The sequence below is a fragment of the Protopterus annectens genome, chromosome 1.part1, assembly GCF_019279795.1.
Source record: "Protopterus annectens isolate FY-2018-M chromosome 1.part1, PAN1.0, whole genome shotgun sequence".
NCBI lineage: Eukaryota > Metazoa > Chordata > Ceratodontiformes > Protopteridae > Protopterus > Protopterus annectens.
In genome coordinates this window covers 1,710,524,687-1,710,547,596 of record NC_056726.1, presented here as the reverse complement: position 1 = coordinate 1,710,547,596, position 22,910 = coordinate 1,710,524,687, and the positions used below count along the sequence as shown (strand labels likewise).

The 22,910-nt window shown below is 39.6% G+C and overlaps 1 protein-coding gene across 2 annotated transcripts in view; it reads left to right on the top strand.

Moving 5' to 3' along the window:
- The window catches only part of LOC122811896 (proto-oncogene tyrosine-protein kinase LCK-like), a 1,092,777-nt gene that overhangs the window by 166,541 nt on the left and 903,326 nt on the right, over nt 1-22,910 (top strand). For both annotated transcript variants that reach the window (XM_044084047.1, XM_044084056.1), the window contains exons 3-4: nt 7,253-7,343; nt 7,457-7,558. In XM_044084047.1, coding sequence (XP_043939982.1) covers nt 7,253-7,343; nt 7,457-7,558 — 193 coding nt within the window. The remainder of the gene's footprint in view (nt 1-7,252; nt 7,344-7,456; nt 7,559-22,910) is intronic.

The window sequence follows — 22,910 nt, the reverse complement described above, 5'->3', positions numbered from 1 at the left end:
TCTTTTCTATTAGGTCATCAGAATAAGGGGCCTATTGAAGCTCCTTTGGTCATTGTACAATTGAAGTGAATATTAGGATTTATGTCGATTTAACAAACTGAAAGAAAATGAAAACTGTTTGTGAAGATGACCTTCAACAAACAACTCAACAATTTTTTTTTGCAGGGGAGTAATTCCCCTGCACCCCCCCAAACCCATTAGACTTATAGATACCAATCCCAAGGTCACACAATAGTAGAGAAAGAAGCAAACTGCACTGTCATTGAACATAATTTTGGTGAACAGTACTCTCTTTTTGCATTCACCAAAATTATGTTTGATCACACAACATGCATCTGGGTAAATTCACCTTCTTCCTATTAGATTTGCTACTGAAGAATGTTTCAGTAGTCCTTTTCCTGCAGGTTTACACTTGTTTTTATACCACTACACACCAGCTTTCTAACACATAATGTTACTTCCAAAACTTTACTTTTTAGGAGAATTTTAATAGTTGGCTAGATCAAAGTAAATTCAGTCACACTGTGTTGGAGTTGTAAGGGTGCACCTGACTATTATTTCCTATCCCAGTACTACTTTCTTTTTATTTATTTTAAGGTTTGTGGGCTGGACTGCATAACACCTGTTTCAATCCACTACATTTTTTAACAAAACATAGAAAGGTTTCATAGTTTCTTACTAAGTTATTGACTCTGCATGAACTTTAGAAGCATTGTCATTCATTCTCATGATGTTTTTTAGCCTTTATAATGTAAATAAGCATAACCTAGAACAGACATTTACATGTCGCCCCTTTCCATAAGGCACAAGGGTGCTACTCCATGGATGAATTTGTGGTTTCCTATCCATTCATCTAGAGTACATGGGTGCTTATGCCACCAATGGACTTATAGATGTGCAGTAGGTCTGAGAGGATATGATCTGTTGAGGCTCTGTCTGCAAAGAATTGGTCACCCCCCAGCAACCTATATGATATCAAAGATAGAGACGATGCTTTGATAGTTATTTGCACCCTCGATTTTCTTTGTGAGGAAAATGTTGTGGGCATTCAAGTTGTTTCAAATGTTTGGACAGGTGCATTCCCAAAGGCTCATTATATTCACTGATCAGCCAAGTGCTGAAGACAGTGGAATGATCACATCTTTCGAACTAGACACCATACCCCAACTAATAAGCTGCACAATGATAATGCACTTTCTTACAATAGTTGATATGTGGGGATCAAAGGACAGTTTGCAGTCTACACATCTTCCCAGGTTCCTAAATACTTGGATCAATTTTCTGAGGTGTGTTGCCAGTGTGATAGTTCCATGGAGTATTACACTTGCCAAAGGATGTTAGTATACATTTTTTTCAATTTAGTTTTATTCCACGGTTTTGACACCAGATATTTGTATGGGAAAGAACCTCTTGGAGGATCTTGGCATCCTTTGGAGAATTAATAATAGAACCTATTTTACAGTCATCAGTGAATTTAGTGAGCCTTAAGTCCTTAACATTGGTTTTGACCTCTAAAAAGTAACCGCCAAAGAGGAGTGCAAAAGGACAGAGCCCTGTGTACAACACTGGAGACAGAGATGGAGGCACCAACTCTAATTTCCTAGTTTCCCATGCTGTCCCATGTCATGCTCCAACATAACCCCTCTCCATCCCATCTCTTTCTACCCTGCACTGAAATCATTACCATTTACTAATTCTATTGCCTCATCTCAACCTAAAACAGTCTTGCCCTACCAAGGACTGATTTTCTCTCTGTTATTTAATGTACTGTACTTTCCATAATCCAATTTTCTTGTACTCTCTCCTTGCAAAATGGTCCACCTAACCTGCAAAGGGCTAGTAGCAACTTGTTTAATGTTTACTTATAAAGAGCTTATTTGGCAAAAATGTCTTTTGCTGCAAATGCTCAGTTTACCTAACCTCCAAAAGGGTTATTCTTTTGTTAACATGTAATACGTAACTTGCAATATTTGGAGCTTTTCTCCCCGGGTCTCCACAGAAAACTGTCTCTTTATGGCCCAGTGGATTTCTCCAGTCATCAAACAAATAAATAAATAGTTTCTAGTTGTTGTTGTTGTGTCTTTTGGCTTTTCCTGGTTAAGGGTCGCCACAGTGGAACTCTGGTCTGCTAATGATTGGTAATTGATTTTTACGTGCTGAGTTACCAACCCTGATGCACAACCTTCAACGAAGGTATGCCCATTCAAGCATGTCTCGATGCAGAAGATGCTCTAGCTGAGAATCAAACCAGACAGCGTCTGACTGTAAGGCGACAACGCTACCGCAGCACCACCACCGCGGATAAATATTTTGTAGTCATGATCTAATTTACTATCCATTGAGTTAAATAGGAATTGAAATTTACTTGACAGAGTTTATTCACAATACCTGAGTGTAGCATGGTGTTGAATGCCTTAGCAGCCTGTAACTATGTAGTGTGTATTGATTTTCCCTAATTCAGTTTCAAGGATGTCAAGCACTTTGAGTAGGAAGGATCTGCTATTGACAAAACTGAATTTGCTTGGGTCAGGAGTTTGTAAAATGCAAAGGCTTAATTACTGTACAGTTCAGGACAAATATTATGTACATTCAGTGGTCTGCTGTACATGAAGTATGGCCTCAGGAAATTGGAATTGAATGTTTTTTTTTTCTTTCTAGAAGCTATTACTGCATGTGAGTATGCTGATGGAACATAAGTTGCAGGATATTTGCAATGCAGGCCTTTCTGTGGCTAGGATTAAGTGCTTTGATTTTTCTTCTTCTTCTTTTATAAATACAGCAAGTGTATTTATGTGGTTTGGTAAGAAAATTGTTAAATACAGTATTAGACCATGGCAATTCTAGTGTGAAGTTATGAATTATCTGCTGAAGAAAATGGAACAAATGGCAAAAGAACAGGAAAAAGATTTTGAGGTGTTGGTCATACTTGGATTAGACCAAAATGTTTGGACTAAGAGGGCAGTGGCAGCAGCAAATGGAATTCTGTGCTGTAAGCTCAGATAGAGGGAGAAAGAGCAGTAAAGTCCAGAAACAATGAGGCATCTTGCATAGTCTGCTGTGTCATGGTCAGACCACCCAATGAATACTGAGTGTAATTATGGCAGTTATACATGTAGACATACAAATCTTCTCAAAGAACCACATAGGAAAGCCTCGTCAGAAGAGGACATCAGATGAGGGGAAAAGATATGACCAGACAGTAGAAGAGATGGAGCTGTTCTCAGCAAAGACAAGAAAATAGGAGAAAAGTTAACATGCCTGTAATGTCATGGAGATGTGATAAGACCACCCTAAAATAGAAGGAAAGAAAAAAGAGCAGGGGGGTGCAAGCAACAGATTGAGGGAACTACTGACCCCCAGCATCTGTAAGATAACTAATCTTGAGGGTTGTTGACTGACAGAATGGATTATCAGCATGATCACTGGGGGGTCTATATTAGATGAATGAATGCTTAATATGTTGAGTATGACATGCTCGACAGCTTTTAAGGGAATGTTCATCTAAGCAAAACCCCAGAATGTCAAAACAAGGAGCTTCAAAAAGTTATAGTTGGCCAGCCGTCACGAAGCCAACGTCTGACAGCTATAATGTACTGTACACCATTACAACCTCCCCCAAAAAACAAACAAAACCAAATCGACACCCACAACCCCGAATAAAATATACCAACTCCGAGATCGCACCACAGTGGAGGACTGTGATAACATTACACGGGGTGAAGGTCGAGACCGCACCACAGTGGAAGACTGTAAGAACGGCTAGACAGGGTGAACATTCTGACGTCAGCCATTGGCTTTGTGACGGCTGGCCAACTATAAATTTTTGAAACTCCTTGTTTTGACATTCTGGGGTTTCACTTAGATGAACGTTTGCTTAAATGCCATTGAGCATGTTGTACTCAACATTTTAAGCTTTCGTTCATCTAATAGGGAGCCATCACTGGTCAAGGAGTCCATACAGGCATCCAAGACAAGAGATGTATGCAGACAGAGTGAGAAGGAGGGAAAGATGGAAGGTGAAAAGAATAGTAAATTGGGTTGAAGGATAGACTACATGGATGCATTGTCTGTCTTGCTCTCTCTCTCTCTCTCTCTCTCTCTGACCTCAGATAATGTAATCCCATTTATTTAGTTAGTTAAAACACTGTAGGACCGGGCTATGAGTGTCCTTATCAATTTCTACCTAGTTATAATTCACCTAACAAAGTAATACAAAGGAATAATACAGTACTGCATGAAAGGCAGAAAAATTAACAAGTAGAGTAACACTATAGTAATAAAGAAGCAAAATAAATGAAGTTCAAATGCATCATTCATAGATTTAACCAGATGTGTTATGTTTTGTGCTGTGATTATCAGAGGCTACATAATCACTACATGACATGGTAGGCAGGGCAGGCCGTTTACAATCTGGGTCAGTAACTTTCTAGAGGACCTACAATGACTCCTTGAACATTGTCTACAAATGCAGTTTTGGATGAAACAAATGCCTGCAATTGTATTTTATTAGTTTCAAAACATGCTTTTCATTGGAAAAATACTAAATGCTTCATGCTTTGAAATTAATATCATGTGTAATGTTACCACATAAGAGATATTTGTTTTATCTTTGCATAGAGTCACTACAGAACAACTGCATGTTTGTTTCCAGATGGCTTAAGTACTATCTAAGTAATGTACCTTTGTAAATATACCTTATCATAGACATGGTAAACAAGGACACAGGTAACCTGCAAACACTGAACCATCACAGTTTGGCTTTTTTGAAGGAAGGTCATGCCTATTAAATCTGGTGGACTTCTTTGGGAGGGTCACCAAAGCAATGGATGAGGACAAGACTGGGCACACAGCTTCCCTCAAAATGACCAAGGCTTTTGATACAGTACCCCACTCAGGCATTATAGAGAAGCTTACTATGTAAACTAGGCATAAACCCTTTTATCACCCACAGGATAGCCAACTGTCTCATTGATAGAAACCGGGAGGTCAAAATAGATGAGGCCACTTCCACCAAGAGGCCAGAAACTAGTGGAGTACCCCAGGGCTCAGTACTGGGCCCACTCCTTTTTGGCATATATTTCTCTGAAGTGGAAGCAAACTCTTAAAGTTCATGACTGACTAAGTTTGCACATTATTGAAAGCTGGAGGTTATCATCAACTCCCTTGTAGCCACTAGCATTCTTCAGGAAGGCCTGTCTGTGACTAACAAATGATGCTAAAGCCATGGTCTTAAACACAATGCTAATAAATACATAACTGTATCTTTTGGAAAGTCAACCACCCCGGCTAATTATCACACTGAAAATATGCCCTTAAAAGTCGAGTCAGTGGTGAGGGATCTGGGTAAGCACATAGACAGTAGTCTCACTTTCAACCTCCATGTGGACACAGTGGTGAAGAAATCCTTTTATTTCGTGCAACTTAAAAGTAAGGGCATGACATCTAAGTCCAAAGAGAACATTATCCGACTGTACTCTGTCTTTATCAGACCAGTCATAGAGTACAATGCTGCCTTTGGTATGTACCTGACCAATCATATGCAGCACTTAGCTGCAAGCTACTAGAGAGAGAGAGAGAAAGAGAGATAGAGCCCAAAAACAATGAGATGCCTTACGTAGTCTATTATGTAGTTGTCAGACCACACCATGACTACTTAATGCAATTATGGCTGTCATGCATGTAGACATGTCAAACTTTTTGAAAGGACCACAGAGAAAGCCCCATTTCTTACAAAAAGAATACAAGGGGTACAAACCTGCCAATACAAGGGATACAAACCTGCCTTACTCAGAGGGCTTTAAAGTCCTTTCTCTCTACTCCTTCTCTTGTAGATTACTGAGGGATGATCTATGCCTGGCTTAAATACATCTGCAAATCCCACACTCCTGCATATTCAAAAGTCAAACAGTACAAGAAATATAAGATATTAGGGACCTGAATTTTGTCTGCGACTTAAGCAGAACATTCAGGAGAGACAGATGTGTCCCAGAGAGTGCCCCTCTTATAGAAGAGGCTTCCCATCCATGTGAAGCTCATGTCGTCTATTACCCAATTTAAAAACAACCTAGCCCAGTGGATGGGGATCAGGAAATTACAGTGGGCCTGGTACTCATGTCCATTATGGACAGAAGTAAATTATAAATGCTCGAATCTCAAAGTCCAATTTGGGTACGGGACATCAGTATTCTTTCAGGAAGACTTAACTAAGCTTAGAAAGGTTCCTTGGGTTGTTAGCTTAGTAACAACCTTTGAATCTGTGACTCTATAAATAATCTATTTTGTCACAATTATCTTAAATGTATCTTCTAGAGCTTTGCTTCATTGCTCGCAGCTGAAAATAGGATTTACCAACTTAGATTTTCACGACTAACAAAGACAGATAAATAACCAAATTAAATAAATAAATACAAAGGTCTCTATACCTCTTCATACAGAGCACTATGTCTTCTGCACTGCTGCTGTTAAAATTATTTGCTGTAGGGTCAATGAGACTTGACCTGCTTTCATTAAAGTTCAGTTTGAAGAACATGCTGTAAACTGCAGTTCACACCATTTTTCATAGGTTCATCTTACTCATTATTCTTTGAGAATTAAACCAGGGTGCATTTTGCACAGGTATATATCACATTTTAGGCTGTAAGTAATTAAAAACGTCATCTACTTTCTTCATGATTCCAGCTGGCCCTGAAGAAAGGACATCTCATATTATAAATTCTGTCTGGTTAAAGGTATTGTATCCGTTTTGTATTCTTTTCTAGGGTGAGACTGAAATTCATAATCTTTGATCAGTACTGTACTCCACTTAACACATTTCAAATAATTAAACACAGAAATTAAATAAGGAGAACCTTAGGAAAATGAGATAAGGCTGGGTTTAAGAGACTAGGGGATAACACAAAACAACTAAACGAAATAAGTTTTAGACTGGCCACGATGCCAAGCAGTGCAGACTGAATAAATTTCTGCCACTCAGATTTGCTTAAAATTGTTTAAAAATCACTTAGCTTGGCAGTCTTCATGCTGGCCATATGGTTTTCAGCATATAAACAGTTCACTTCAAAGAAAATTAGATGCCTTTGTTGTAGTAGGATACACCATTTGAATATTTTTTGTCTAGTTTGTTGTCATGTCCTTAATATCTGATGTCCTTTCTTCCCTCCTAGATATCGACTTCCACGTAGCCAGATGTTATCTTGTTTACTCAATAATTACTTGCAATATTAACATCAGTTATTGTCTCCCCTTTTTGCAGAAAACCTAGTTGTCGCATTATACAGCTATAAACCCCACTACAAGAATGATCTTGGCTTTCAAAAAGGAGAAAAGCTATACATACTGGAATGGTGAGTCATTTCTTTATTCTGCTTCATGGCCAGTAAAAAGCATTTGCATCGATGTGGGACATCACAGCATTGATGTTACAGTATTAACTATGATTTTTTCTGTAATCTTTTAGCAAGAATGGTGACTGGTGGATGGCAGAGTCTCTGACAACTGGACAACAAGGATTTGTTCCCTGTAACTTCATAGCTAAACTTCATACATTAGAGACAGAACAGTAAGTAAAACTAATGTTTTATTGAACTCCTTCCTGTTCCTTTATAATGTCATTTAACACTCGTATAACAAAGGTAGCTAAACTAGTTGTTCATATCCTTAGTAGAATGTTTGTGGTCCTTCCATACTGATTATAAACCTGGAAATGAATTCCACAAGCCATATATTACATGGCTTTACAGTCAGTTCCTTTGAGACTGATGTTGGGCATGAAGGCAAGCTGAACATATCTGTTACAGATATATGAACATTTCATCATCCTGATACATACAGATACGTTTTAATCAGTATAAAATATATGATTTAAATAGATGATAATATTGAATTGTATGAAACTGAATCACTATTTAAATATAATCTATCCCCTACTCTTCTAAAGGAACATACAATTCAAATGTGGGTAATATTAAAAAATCATCAATGTGATAGAAGCAGTTACTGTTTTTTTTCAGTGTACCCTATGAACTGTAGAAAAGCCAGAATGCATACTTGCAGTTGAGGTAGCAGACGTCAAACATTCATCTAAAACTGTATATTATTCACGCACATAAATTTGCATAGTTCAGTAATGTAGAAATGTAATTCACAAAACTTTCTTTATAATTGTGTTGTCAGACATTTTGTTCTATACTCCATATTGCAATTTTTGTGTTTTGTTTTTGCAATCAAGTTACATATTGTTAACAGTAAAGTGTATGCTCTGCAAAGGTTATTCACAGTTATTTATAGCTCATTTGTGAGGTGCAGCTTTCATAGTATTTTAAGTCGATGTGTTTACACATAGGCGTACACACACACACATACACACACACACACACACACACACACACACACACACACACACACACACACACACACACAAACTATCCCCCCTGTCTGTCTCACACACTGAATTTTTTAGTGAAGTCCACCAGGTTCAGTAGGCATGACAATTTTTTGACAAAGCCAAACTGGGATGGTTCCAGTGTCTAGAGGTCTCCTATGTCTTTTTTAACCTTTTCCATGATAATTCTTTCCATAGTTTTGCAAATAAGTTTAGTCACAGTAATGGGTCTGTAGTTTCCAGGATTTGTTGATGGTCTTCCCTCATGAAGAGGCATGACTATCACAGTCCTCTATTGCTATCCTCATGACACAAAGCCTGTTTTAAGACTGTAGTTAAATAGTGACTCCAGTGGTCCTGATAAGTTATATTTTAGACTATTTAGGAGGCATTCTGAGATGTTATCATGGCCCATAGTGGCTGTGTTCCTGGCTTTGAGGATGCAGCTAGGGCATGCTATTTATAGTTGGAAGGGTTATGTTCAATGGCATTTTTGGGGGGGTGCTGTGGATGATTGTGTGGTACAGTTGAAACTAAATTTGTCAGCCAACAGGTTCGCTGTATTGCCAGGCTCAGTGAACGTGGCACCATTTGCCAGTAGTTCAACATAGTGCTGTGGGCTGTCCTTGATGTTCTTAAACAGCTGAAGAAGGCCTTATGGTGCTGTCTTAACCTAAAAGGTGGCTTTAGTTGACCTAATTAGCCATCTCAGTTGTCTGCTTAGCATGATGACAAAGTTCTTATCTTTATGAGAGTTATACTTTCCGATTTTTGTCAAGACATTTTCCTTTTGTTATATATTTATTTTATTATTTTATCTTACATCATTTATTTACCAGGAAAGTCTGATCAAGCAAATAACCCATTTTGAATAGAAGTACAGGATGAAAAGCTCCAGAACATTCAGCAATTTAACAAAGAAACATAATAACATATAAATACAGTAGGATCTGTTGAGGAAATATAGTTCTACAAAAATTCTGGTGCTTAACTAGTTGCAAGTGTTATCTATTAAAAAACAAACAAATATATATATATATATATATATATATATACATATATATATATATATATATATATATATATATATATATAAAGTTAGACATAGTTAGATAATAGATAGAGATATAGTTAGACAGGAGAAATACATGTGCAGAGCTATTATTGGGAGAGAAAATTCTATATGGAGTGTATGAACAAATGCATGCTTGAAGTTGTTCTGATATTCATAGGGATGCTACTCCAGTGCTTAGCAGCCTTATTGGAGTATAGCAAATGAGCTATAGAGTTATTTGGTCTGTAGACAGAGAATATTTGCTCTTTCAGAAGAATGTAGATTGCAGTTTGGTGAGTACATATTTAGGATAGTGTTGATGACGGTTTATATATCATTTTATGGGCTTGTAGATGTTGAGAGTATTGAAGGTATTGGGGGAGCTCAAGCCAGTTTAGGGATATCAGTGATGTGTGTTGTAAAGGTGATTTACTGCAAATCTAGCTATTTTAACCTAACATCATTCTAATTTGAATGTGACAGCAGTTTGTAAGTCAGTGAGGATGGGAGCAGCATATAGAAGAGAAAGAATAGGATGTGTGTTTGCCAAAAGTAAGTCTTGTTTGCATAATGAGATCTATATTTTTTGACAGAGCATACCAAGTTTTTGATGTTGTTTTTTATATGGAATTTTGGATATGTAAATCAAATTTCAGTTGGTCATCAATTGTCACCCCTAACAGTTTAGTATGAGGGACAACTTCCTTGTTGATGTTTTTAGAGATGTTCTAAAATTGTCTTTGGTATGTTTTAAGAATTTGGGTAGAAATAATTGTAACTTGGTTTTCTTAGAGTTAAGGTGGAGTTGATCATTAGTTTGCTAGTATTCAATGGTGGCACAGTGGTTAGCACTGTCACCTCATATCAAGAGGTTCCTCAGTTAGAATTTCAGCTGGGGTGCCTTCTGTGTGGAGTCTGCATGTCCTTCTTGTAATTGTGTGGGTTTTCTCCGAGTGCTCTAGTTTCCTCCCACATTCCAAAGACATGCAGTAGGTGGACTGGACCCTCTAAATTGGCCACAGGTATGAGTGTATGGTGTGGAATAATTACTGCAGCAGGACTAGCCTCTTAGCAGTGTAAACCTTGGCTCTAGATGATTGTCACTGTTGAAGTGACACCCTGACCTCATGTGCAAAAATGGGAAAAAGGGCTTGTGGATGGATGGTTGGAGTACTGATGTGAGTTAAAAGCTTCATGTGTGATAGTTTGAAGGTGCAGAAGGGTATCTGATATAAAGGTTATTGTAAAATAATTTGCATATTGTAGTTAAGAAGCTTGTTGTGTGGATGTATGAAGATCATTTATAAATACATTAAAGAGAAGATGTCCAAGGATGGAGCCTTGTGGGACATCAATATTCACTGGGAAAAAAGGAGAGAAGGAGCATGACAGGTTTACAGACTGGAGGCAACTGGAGAACCATTTTAGAGTAGAATGAGAGAGACCAAGTCCTTCCATTTTGGTTAGTGATGTGAAATGAGACACTGTGTCAAAGGCTTTGGAGAGATCGAGGAAGAGGGAAAAACTAGCTTTTTGTCTCTAGCTGTAATGATGGTGTGCAGGAATGTTATGAGAGCAGTTGTGTTGAAACTGGGTCTATATTATAACAAGAAATAAGAACAAAACGAATGAAGGCAGGGTACGGAGTAGTGCAGGAAAACTAAAGCTAAATAAGTAAAAAATACTGCACTAAGCCTGCAAGGCTAGAAACGTATTGTAAACTGTTTATTCAATAAAACAACAAAAATACATACAAAGTAAGCACTTTCACGACATCCAGTCGCTTCATCAGACAACATTCAAAGACAGTGCTCATCCTAAATAATCCTCTACAAAGTCAGCTGACTTAATTAATCACATCAATTAAAGTGAACAAAGTATTTAAACATGTGTGCATATACAGTACATAACATATGATATAAAATACATACTCAGAAGCATTTGCATACATTTTAAAAACATTTAAGAACTGTGTAAAAACTATGTGAAATCCTTCTTTATAAAAACAGCATTCTTTATTTATGCCTAAGAGGGCGTGCCTTCAGAAAAGGTTTTAATGAAGAAGTGCTGTTAAGACCTGGAGATCTTTCAGCATTTAGCAGAAGAATCCATTTCTGTTCTGCTGCTTCTGTGTGATTTTCCAGGTCCCCCCCCCCACCTCTAATATCTACATCTAATACTTGTAAAACAAATCTAAAACTATGTGTAGGGTAATTTTGTAGCGCATGCAGTGCTAATGCATTGTTTTCTTTCTTGTTCTTCACATTCCTGATGTGCTCAAGCACTCTGTCTTTAAGTTGTCTATTTGTTTTACCTACATAGTAGGCATGGCATTTCTCACAGAAAGAAAAATAGACCAAACTGACTGATTTACAGTCTACATAGTACTGCATTCTCAGTGTCAATCTCAAAGAGTGATGTTGGTTAAAGGAACTAGTATATAAATATTTGCATGCTGTACACTTTCTACACGGAAATGTTCCAATCCTAGTAGATTCATACAGGTTTTTGTTTACGCTCTTCCTATGGCATAAGTGCTGTTTTATAGATTTATTGTTTCTAAAAGAGAAGGATGGTGTTGTACCAACTATACTAATTAATTCTAGTGCATCTTGTAGAAGCCTCCAGTTATTCTTTATAATGTCACAGAATTCATTGATATCACTGAAGGCACGCCCTCTTAGACATAAATAAAGAATGCTGTTTTTATAAAGAAGGATTTCACATAGTTTTTACACAGTTCTTAAATGTTTTTAAAATGTATGCAAATGCTTCTATGTGTTTTATATCGTATGTTATGTACTATATATGCACACATTTTTAAATACTTTGTTCACTTTAATTAATGTGATTAAGTCAGCTGACTTTGTAGAGGATTATTTAGGATGAGCACTGTCTTTGAATGTTGTCTGATGAAGTGACTGGATGTCGTGAAAATGCTTACTTTGTGTGTATTTTGTTGTTTTATTGAGTAAACAATTTACAGTACGTTTCTAGCCTTGCAAGCTTAGTGCAGTATGTTTTACTATATTATAACAGTGAATGCTTAAAAAAGCAAATGGTGTATAATCGACCCCCAAAAAACAAAAATACAAGCTTCCGAGCAAATGGAACAGTGATTTTTTTTCCCAAGGAAAAAAAAATCACTGGTCCGCAAAAAAAAAAAAAAAACAAAATAAAGTGAGGGGGGGGCTTTGTTTGTCCCCCACACACACTACTTAAATATACCAACTCCAAGATTGCATCACAGTGGAAGAAATGGCAGTGTCCCAAAAATGGCCCAGTGATTTTTTTCCCTGAGAAAAAAATCACTGTTCTATGTCTTCACAGTGATTTTGCCATTTCGACATTTAGCTGTCGATTAAACAGCATTCGCTATATGACGCATTCGCTTACTTAATAGGGAACCAATGAAGCCATGTTAGATGTGGGTTAGCAGATTTTCACGCAAGGCCATATCACTTCCTACTGATGCAACACAGTTGTCAGTTGCAAATGCATGTCTGCTCCCTTCCCTTCTTTACTCCTTCATCCTCTTCATAAGGCTTCATCAATCCCTGCATCATAATTGAGAACAGGCATACAATAAGAATGCTCATTTTACTGTAGGTCGACATAGTCATACCACTTCAAAAAGTCAGAAGTCAAAGTAAACTTTATTGTTATTCAAATCTACACCACAGTGTACCTCAACTAAATTGTGTTACTTTGTTTCCGGTGCAGAGACATACATACAGAAACATATTTTACTAAAAAGTAATTTGACATCACAAAAGATAAAAAACAAGACATAAAAATATAAATAGAATAACATATAAATATTGTGCAGTGTATATGGCACTCCCTTGGATTTCTCTCATCAGGGTACAGGTAAGAACAGTTAGAATTACACATTTGATATGGACATTATCTATATTGCACTTGTATGAACTGTGTAAAATTAGTGAAATTACTAATCTTGATCAGGCAGATATATAACTTCCTAGGTGACTGGGGGGGGGGGTGTGAAGGAGCTGTCTTTTTTCTAGTTCGCCTGTTGGCTGAGTTTAACAGTTTAATGGATAAGGGGAAAAAAGTACAGTTTTGTACCTACCATAAATGTAGATGTTTGAGTGCTAATACAACTGCAGTCATAACAGATGGGTTATCCTGCCGTCAGGCGGGTCCTCGGTCGGCCGAATTCCAAAGTCTAGGTCCGGCGTTGGTTGTCGTCACTTCTTCCCTGAGGTCAGTGCGGCAGGGGTATAAAAGAACCAGCCGACGCCATCTTCTTCAGTTTTTCTTGCCCCAGATGTCAGGTGCCCCCAGAAGGAAGGCAAAACATAAACTTATGTAATACTGCAATATATAATAATCAAAAAACAGTAGTTTGCAAGCAAATACACCATAAAAGAATACCCCAATCAGGTTGTATGAGAATGTGTTTGTCATAAGGCCTGTACCAAGAGGGGATGGAGGGAGAGAAACCTGGACTGCAGCTGTATTAGCACTCGAACATCTACATTTATGGTAGGTACAAAACTGTACTATGTTCATCGTGCATACAGCTGCAGTCATAACAGATGGGTAGAATCCCAAAGCTAAAAAGGGGTGGCAGGCACTAAGTGGAACTAGGAGGAGCAAGGATGCCCTGCAAGACTGCTGTGGCAAAGCCCGCTCTAGATTTAGAGTAAAGTGGAAGGTGATAGTGCTTGGAGAAAGTGTGCACAGAACTCCAAGTGGCTGCTTCCAAAATGTCCTTGGTAGGAACCCCCCTGAGGAAAGCTGCAGAGGTAGCTGTGGCCCTTGTGGAGTGGGATCTGATGCTTGAAGGCACAGTTTTTCCATGAAATGAGTAACAAAAGCGTATGCAGTGGGCTATCCATTTTGAGATTGTCTGTTTGGAGATAGCCTTTCCTTGAGCACCTGTAGCATAGGACACAAAGAGTTGCTCGGATTTTCTGAATGGCTTTGTCCTGTCCAAATAATAATGAAGTTGTCTGTGAATGTCCAAGGAATGTAGTAGTCTTTCCCCTTTGTTTTGTGGGTTAGGGTAAAAGGTAGGTAAGTGGATAGTCTGATTCAAGGCTACACTGGATACTACCTTTGGCATAAAGGAAGGGTTGGTTCGTAAGGAAACTCTGTCCTGATGGAAAATGATGAAAGGTTGCACAGCCATGAGGGCCTGTAGTTCCAAAACCCTGTGTGCTGGGGTGATAGCCAGAAGGAAGGCTGTTTTCCATGACAAATATTGCAGTTCTGTTGAAGCAGCTGGCTCAAATGGAGGCAGGGTCAGTTTTTCCAAAATGAAGTTGAGGTCCCAAGCAGGTTCTGGTGGTTTCCTTGGGGGTTTTATATTCTTAGCCCCTCTGAGGAACTGTGTTAAGAGAGGATGAGAGAATAAAGGAGGATCTGTGTTGTATTGTGCAGAAATGGCTGAAGCATGGATCTTGATGAAAGAGAAGGAAAGTCCACTGTTTAACATCCCAGCTAGGTACTGTAATATTTGAGGTAAATTTATTACCCAAGGATTCTGGCTCTTTTTCTGATTCCAGGCACAAAACCGTTTCCATTTGGTGGAGTAGGCTTTTCTAGTAGAAGGTCTTCTGGCCTCCAAGATGACATCCTGCATCTCCTTGGAGAGGAGGGTCTGTTGGGAAATCAAGGGATTCTCCATGCGGCTAGATTGAGGGTTTTCAGCTGACCATGAAGAGTTTTGAAGTTGTGCTGGGACAACAGAAGAGGCACTAGAGGCAGGATCCATGGCGGGGAATGCATCAGGCTCTTCAGGAGTGGATACCAGTGTTGTCTTGGCCAGTCGGGTGCAATGAGAATCATGTTTGGCCTCTCTGCTCTGGCTTTTAATAGAACTTTGGGCAGCAGAAGAAGAGGTGGAAAGGCATAGACTGTCAATGTTGTCCAATTGAAAGAAAGTGCGTCCACTTTCCAGGCCTGTGGATGATAGGTCCTTGAGCAAAATGTTTTCAGTTGGTAATTTCTGTGGGTAGCAAAGAGATCTATGTCTGGCTGTCCCCATGCCTGAGTTATCTTTGCGAAAACTTGAGGATTCAACTTCCATTCATGTGGATCTGTCATATTTCTGCTTAGGCTGTCTGCCAGTGTGTTTCCCTTCCCTAGCAGGAATTGTGCTTGAAGTTGGATTTGCAATTCCAGAGCCATGTTCCAAAGGGACATGGCTAGTCTGCACAGGGGGTATGAATGAGTTCCTCCCTGTTTGTTTATGTACCACATCACTGTGGTGTTGTCTGTCCTTATCAATAGCTGGCCTGGATGCAGTAGGTCTTTGAAGGCCGTAATAGCATTTTGCACTGCTAGCATTTCCTTTTGATTGATGTGTAGTTGCTTCACTTTTTGGGACCATTTTCCCTGAATGCACTGATCTGCCATGTGCATCCCCTAGGCATAGTCCAAGGCGTCTGTTGTGATGATTTGATTTGCTTGAGGTTTGCAGAAGGGGAAACCTATAATTCTTTGGCATGCTTGAGCCCACCACAGAAATTCCTTTTGAAGACATGGAATGAGTGGTATAATTGTTTCCAAACTGTGGCTGTGTTGAGACCATAAGTTTTTTAGGTACCATTGAAGTTTCCTCATATGCAGCTTTGCACATGGGATCAGCAGGATGCAAGATGCCATGAATCCCAGAGCCTGCAGAACTTTCCTTGCAGTCAGCCTGGTGAAGGTTGCCATTTTGCTGAAGTATTGAGATAGTTGCCCTTGCTTCTCTGGCGTGAGGTAGGCCATCTGGGTGTTTGTATTCAAGCTGGCACCCAGGAAAATTATTGTTTGAGAGGGTATTAGTTTTAATTTCTTTTTGTTGACTGTGTATCCCAGAAAGTTCAACAGTTTTATTACAAATGCCAGGTGTTTCAAAAGTATGTGCTTGCTGTCCGCTTGGATCAGGCAGTCGTCCAGATATGGGTATATTTGTATCCCTTGAAGTCTGCAGAAGGCAATTACTGATGCCAGGCATTTCGTAAACACTCTGGGCACAGTAGATAAGCCAAAGGGCAATGCAGAGAATTGATAATGGGTTGAACCTGCAAGAAATCTGAGGTATCTTCTGCAATCTTGTCTGATAGGGACATGCAGGTATGCCTCCTTGAGGTCCAATGTTACCAGCCAAGACTCCTTGCCCAGCATGGGAAGAAGCTGCTGTAATGTGAGCATCTTGAATTTTGGTACAAGTAAATATGTGTTTAGGATGGATAGGTCTAAAATAGGTCTCCAATCTTTGTCCTTCCTTGGTACCAGGAATAGTCTGGAATAAAAACCTTGACCTTGTTCTTTTGCAGGTACCTCTTGAATAGCTTTCATGTCCATGAGAGCTGAAATTTGTTTTTGTGCCTCTGCCCTTTGATTTTGTGGCAGGTTTGGCATGCCTCTCATTTTTGGAAGGGTGTGAAAGTGGAATCTGTAGCCTCTGTCTATAATGTCCAGGATCCATTTGTCTTTTGTGACAATATGCCAATTTTTTGAAAATAATGCCAGTTTTCTGCCTAAAGGTGCTGCCATTAAAGCTTTGCTTGGCATGCAAAGGGGAAAGTCATTGTGTCTGCTTTCTGAATGACTCTGTGATCTATCTTCTCCACCTCTTGGGGTAGGTGCTTGCCATTGCCTGGCTCTGAATGATCCTTGAGATTGCCCTCTACCCCTTGGGTGCCTGTATCTGCCTCTTTGAGGTCTGTCCGAGGCTGGAAAGGACCAATTTTTTGAAGGCCAGTTTCTGCTGAAACGTGGAGGTTGTACCTGTAGGAAAACTTTCACTGTTTGCATTGATCTTGCCTTTTCCTCCATTTTCTTTAGTATCTCCTCAGCTTTAACACCAAACAATACATCTTTTTGAAGAGGTGCATCTAGTAATTTGGCATTGACATGATCTGGTAAGGTTTGCTCTTTGAACCAAGCATGTCTACGTATGACAGACCCTGTAACAGCAGCTCTACATGAGGCCTCTAAAGCATCAAAACCACACTGAAAGGTATGTTTACCCACTTGCTCTGCACTATGCAACAAATCCTGCAACTCATTTAAATCTGGTTGCTCAGGTTGTGTCATTTTGCTTTTCAACTGAGATAACAAAAACTGTTGATACTTTAACATATGGAACTGACAGTTTAATGCCCTCATGGTTAAAGTGGCCGAGGTGTACACCTTTTCCCCCCACCTTTCTAAAGCTCTGGAATCTCTCTCTGAAGGTAATGGGTTTTAGCAGTAGAGGCCTTAATTCCCTTGGGACCCTGTGAAATAGTTTCTGGGTCAGCAGCATGGCTTTTGTATAGGAACTGGTGTGAATCAGGAACCCGGTAATACCTGTCAGGTTTAACAGGAGCTGGAGGTAAAGAATCTGGGTTGAGGCTGGCTTCTGTGTACACATCATCTAATATATCTAAGACAGGAGGGATAACCAGAGGCCTGTGCTGGGGAAGTAAGAGAAAATCCCTGAGCCTTTTCTTGGAATCTGAGTAATCTTGGCCTTCCCAGTGAAAGTGTTCCCTCAAGGTATGTAGGGTTTCCCCAAAAGAATAGTCCTCGGGGGGGGGGGGGAGACCGAGGGAATGGACTCCTCAGCATCAGAGTCTTCAAAAGGGGAATATGAATATTCCTGGTCCTCAGAATGTTCTAAGGTAATAGAGGCTTGATCTGAGGAAGGGTAGTCTTCCTCCAATCTGGGCCTTTTGTCCGAGGGGGGTTGAGAACTCCTGATAAGAGTAATCAAATCCTCAGCCATTTTGAGCATCTGTTTTTTAGGCATGGGGCCTTGAGAGGGGGTCTGTAGTCCTTGTGTTTTAGTTTTCATGGCTGCTTTAGATTTTGTGAAGGCCTTAATGGAAAAGGAGGAAGGCCTGAAGACACCTTGAGAAGTGGCAGGCTTGTCTAAACTCTGAGTTTCCCCACCAAGAGTGGCGTCGGTATCTGTAGTCGGAATGGGGGCTGAGGAGCCTGTGACCTCGGGCACAGAAGACACTGGTAATGAAGCATCATCAGTACTCAGGGGCTGAGTAGGTGCCTCGCTGAGAACCGGAGCACCGGTAGTCGGCTTTAGCGTGGTGTCGGTAGAAGTTGCGGACCTCGTATGTCGTCCTTATCTTTGCGTCTTTTACTCAAAACTGGAGTCGGAGTATCTGATGACATAATGTAATTACATTTTTTACCAAAATAGTGGTGGACGAACTCCGCCCAATGCTTAATAGTGCGTTTGTTGAATCTAGCACAAAAACAGCAGGCCGAGACGTCGTGGTCTGGGCCTAAGCAAGGAATACAGAAAGAATGGAAATCCTTATGCGGTATTTGCTTCCCACATGAAATGCAATTATTAACTTTGTCTGACATCGGTCTGAGGCAAGAAAAGTTTCAACGGGTACTTAGCTTTCAAGAAGACTTCGGCTGAAATATTTTCGTAAATCTCAGGAGCTGGCCGACTGGCACTTGCAAACTGCTTCTGCTTCGGGCACCGCGTGGCAAGAAAGACTGGAGAAGATGGCGTTGGCTGGTTCTTTTATACCCCTGCCGCACTGACGTCAGGGAAGAAGCGACGACAACCGACGCCGGACCTAGACTTTGGAATTCAGCCAACTGAGGACCCGCCTGATGGCAGGATAACCCATCTGTTATGACTGCAGCTGTATGCACGATGAACATCTGTGCGGCCTGGACATCTTGCAGTGCATGCTTCTGTATCTTCTACACGGGTCTATATTAAAACCACGAAAGCTTACAAATGCGAATACAAGTACATTGACACATAAACGTTGAAATACAACAAGAGCGAAATATATAATTGGCGAAAATCAGAATGCTGAACGTATTTCCTTGGCCAGCAGGGTGATTGTGGGGATGAGGAAATATATCCTTTTCCCCACTGTAGTGCAATCTTGGAGTTGGTATATTAAAGTGGGGGGGTGGGGAGCGCAGCCTCCTACATGGGGGGTGCAGGGGGGTGTTCCCCCCTGCAAAAGTGTGTTTATTAAAGTTTTAGTTAGGTTTTCCTTACCTGTATGGCGCTGTTGTTTTACAAAATACGTTCGGCGTTGTAATTTTTGCTGATTACGTATTTCTCTCTTGTACTTCATTTATGTGTCGATGTATTTGTATTCATGTTTGTAAGCTTTCGTGGTTTTAATATAGACCCCTTCTACATGAGGAGATATGGGAGAACATGCCATTTGCAGGAGATCATTTGTTATCTTTCTGGCTGTTCCTATCCAGCGAGTCTCATACACATCTTCCAATGTTGTAAGTAAAGAACCAATGATTTTCTGTGCTGCCCTTACAACTCGCCCGAGAGCTCTACTGTCGGAGGCATTACATTTCCCTTACCAGACTATGATGTTGTTGGCTAAGACACTCTGTATGGTGCCCCTATAGGATGCTTGGAAGATGAACTGTGAGAAGTTTGCTTTTCTCACCTTCCTTAACTCATTCACTTTAGAGCAGCTCAGAAAATGCTGCCTGCTTACTTCCTCCATAGTAACAACAGTGCAGCCTGAGCTCATTTTCAGATAATCTGTTTGTAATACCATACAGAAAACAAATGTTCATACCTCTTTAACCATAATAGCTAGACTAAAAATGTAAACGTGAAAGTTGTTCAGCAGACACTGACCTTTCCAACATTGTAAATGTTGATAGTATGTATCTAAGTCATTATTAAATATTTGCCAAGGAATGCTGATATTGTGCATATGATACAACAAAACAAACCAGTAAATAAACACAAAAAGCTGAAGCCCAAAAGTAGCAAGTCCAAACGCCAGTGAGTGAAAAGGCGAAAAATGCGAATTATAGCAGCAAAACCTTCCTATTGCAGCCAGTCCATAGGTCAGGTAAGTAAACAAAGCCAAAAACCACGTAAAAAGTCCCTTTAACGCAAGTTTAATTATTAGAAAATACAGCGTTTTCGCCCGAGACGCAGCTCAAGCTTCCTCAGTACAAATGGTTTACACCACCAAAGTGACAATTTAAAACATTAAAACGCGGGCTTTTTACTAAAAAAGTTTTAAAGCAACACTAACCTATTCTTTCCTTATATGACCCTGCAAACCCGCTAAATGGTCCGTATCAAGTGTGGACCTGCTAGCGGTAAAGAAAATAAACCAAAAATAAGAAATAAAAATAAAAAATTCCATGTAAGAACAAGTCTACTGCTAAATGTTCATTAATCAGCCAAAACATAACCGAACTGCAGCACTGACTGTGCGCAGTTCGTTCAGTTATTTGCTTATCTTTTTAGCTAGATACAGCGTGTACTTCCTACGATCACATTTGACATTAATATGTCCTTAGGATTAAACCTAACATAATACAAGTTTAAACATGTAGTTAAATACAGTTTAGGGTAATAAAAATTAAAAATAACTAACCTAAAAGTAAGCCTAAAGGCTTTGTTGAAGTGACTCACCCTCGCTTTACAGTCTGTGCTTGGGTATACACTTCCGGTTTCTTTATCTTTACGTAACTGCCAAATTACTTCAAGCTTCTGCTGTCAGTATTAAAAGGTTGGTATTTACAATTAAAATTGACACTCGTAAAGTACAAAGTAACCCTATTATTGTACGTGTACAGCATAAGTACACAGGTGTTAAGTGGTTAAAAACTTTACTAATACGTGTTAAACTCTACTCATTATCAACGCAGGGTCAATGGACCAGTGTTAAATGATTGAAGACTTTTACTATGCAGATTGTATTCACCTCAAAGACAACACTTACTAAACAAAATATGAACATTTGTCCAGCATACAGACACGGTTCTTTTTCCATCTTGTAACTACTAATACTTCCTTCAATAATGAGGTTTTACTTACCCTGATGACATGTTCCCCGATAAAGTTATTTAGCAAAATATGAACAAATATCATAATTCTCATAACCATGTTCCCAAACAAACTGTGATATCTGGACATGTGTATGGCATACAGATACAGTTCTTTTTATATCTTACAAGTACTAACACTGTCTTCAAAATGAGCTACTACTTAACATGCTGACATGTTCCCTGACAAAGTTATTCACCAAATATGACACAATATCATAATTCTCATAACCGAAGTCCTAAACATAATGTGATATCTGTACATTTGTCCAGCATACAGACAGTTCTTTTTCTATCCTGTAACTAATAATAGTGTCTTCAAAATCAGGTATTACTTACCCTGATGACATGCTCCCTGGCAGTTATTTAGCACAGTAGGAAAGGAAATCATAGCTCATAACCATAATTGTAACCAAAGTGTGAGGTGAGCAGGGTAGTTATTGACATATTCTCTTGTACTTGGCACTCTCTTCAAACACCTTTTCCTACTCAGCATGTTCACCATCCCCTACCACAGTTATTTGCCAAACTAAGAAAAATATCATAATTTAAATAAGACAATTCATAATCAAATGGTTATCTGTACCTGCGCACATCATACATACAGATAGTTCTTTTACAATCTGAAAATTAAGTGTTACTCAGCATGTGTACAAGTTCCCTAGCAGTTTTTTTCCTGTGTCGTCAGTAGTGGACAACAGTGTTCATAAAATATAACAATAGAGTTTCTTACCATACTGGTCCTACTTGGTCATGCCTGTTTTCCATTCTTTCTCACTAGCTGCATGTTACCAATATATCGTGCATATCTGTCATCACTCCATTGTGGAGGTCAGTGAGGAACAACGCAATGCCATCTTCAGGTGAATGCCATCACTTCTGAAAAGGTGAACATCTTCTGCAGTGATGCTGTCATGGCAGATTGCTGTGCCACCGACCCTGTGCATCAAGCCATGCATGAACCCTTTCTGTAAATGTCTGGCCTTGTGCTCTGTCTGTTGACTGTTTGCTGTTTTACATATCTGGCGACGAATTATGTCAGACCACACAAAATGACAACATGGCCACCATGACTGCAGGTGTTCAAAAATTGTTCTGATTTAAAACTGTAGCCTTCCAAGTGGGTGAGTAATGACATCATTCCCGTCAATGTGCAGCACAAGAATGTCAGGCTCAAGGTAGATGGAACACTTCTCTTCCAACAACTGCAGGAGTCCGCTCTAATGCATACTTCTTCTTGCAATCCAGTATACCTTCACACTAGATGTGGGGAAGCTCAAGTTGTAGTGGTTTTCACTTCTGGAGGCATGGCTGGCAGCCCAGTTAATGTAGGAATGGCCACACACCCACACTTTCACTTGTTCGCCTGCTCGTTAAGCCATGTCACTATCACAAGGTGGATGCACCTGCACAGGAAAGAAATGCAAACAGGTTACTACCAATGTTTGAGAGATGTATTTGAAGACTACATATATATATGTATATCATATGCATTACCTGGTTAGCTCATCCACATCTTCACTCCTATCCACAGGGGCATTATACTTTTGATAAGGTACATAACTAGTAATGACGATGCAGAGGTACATACCTACCACCCTTGAGAACACCAAATGATGCACACTGAGTGATGCTGCAGAGGTACCTACTTTCCAGCCTTGA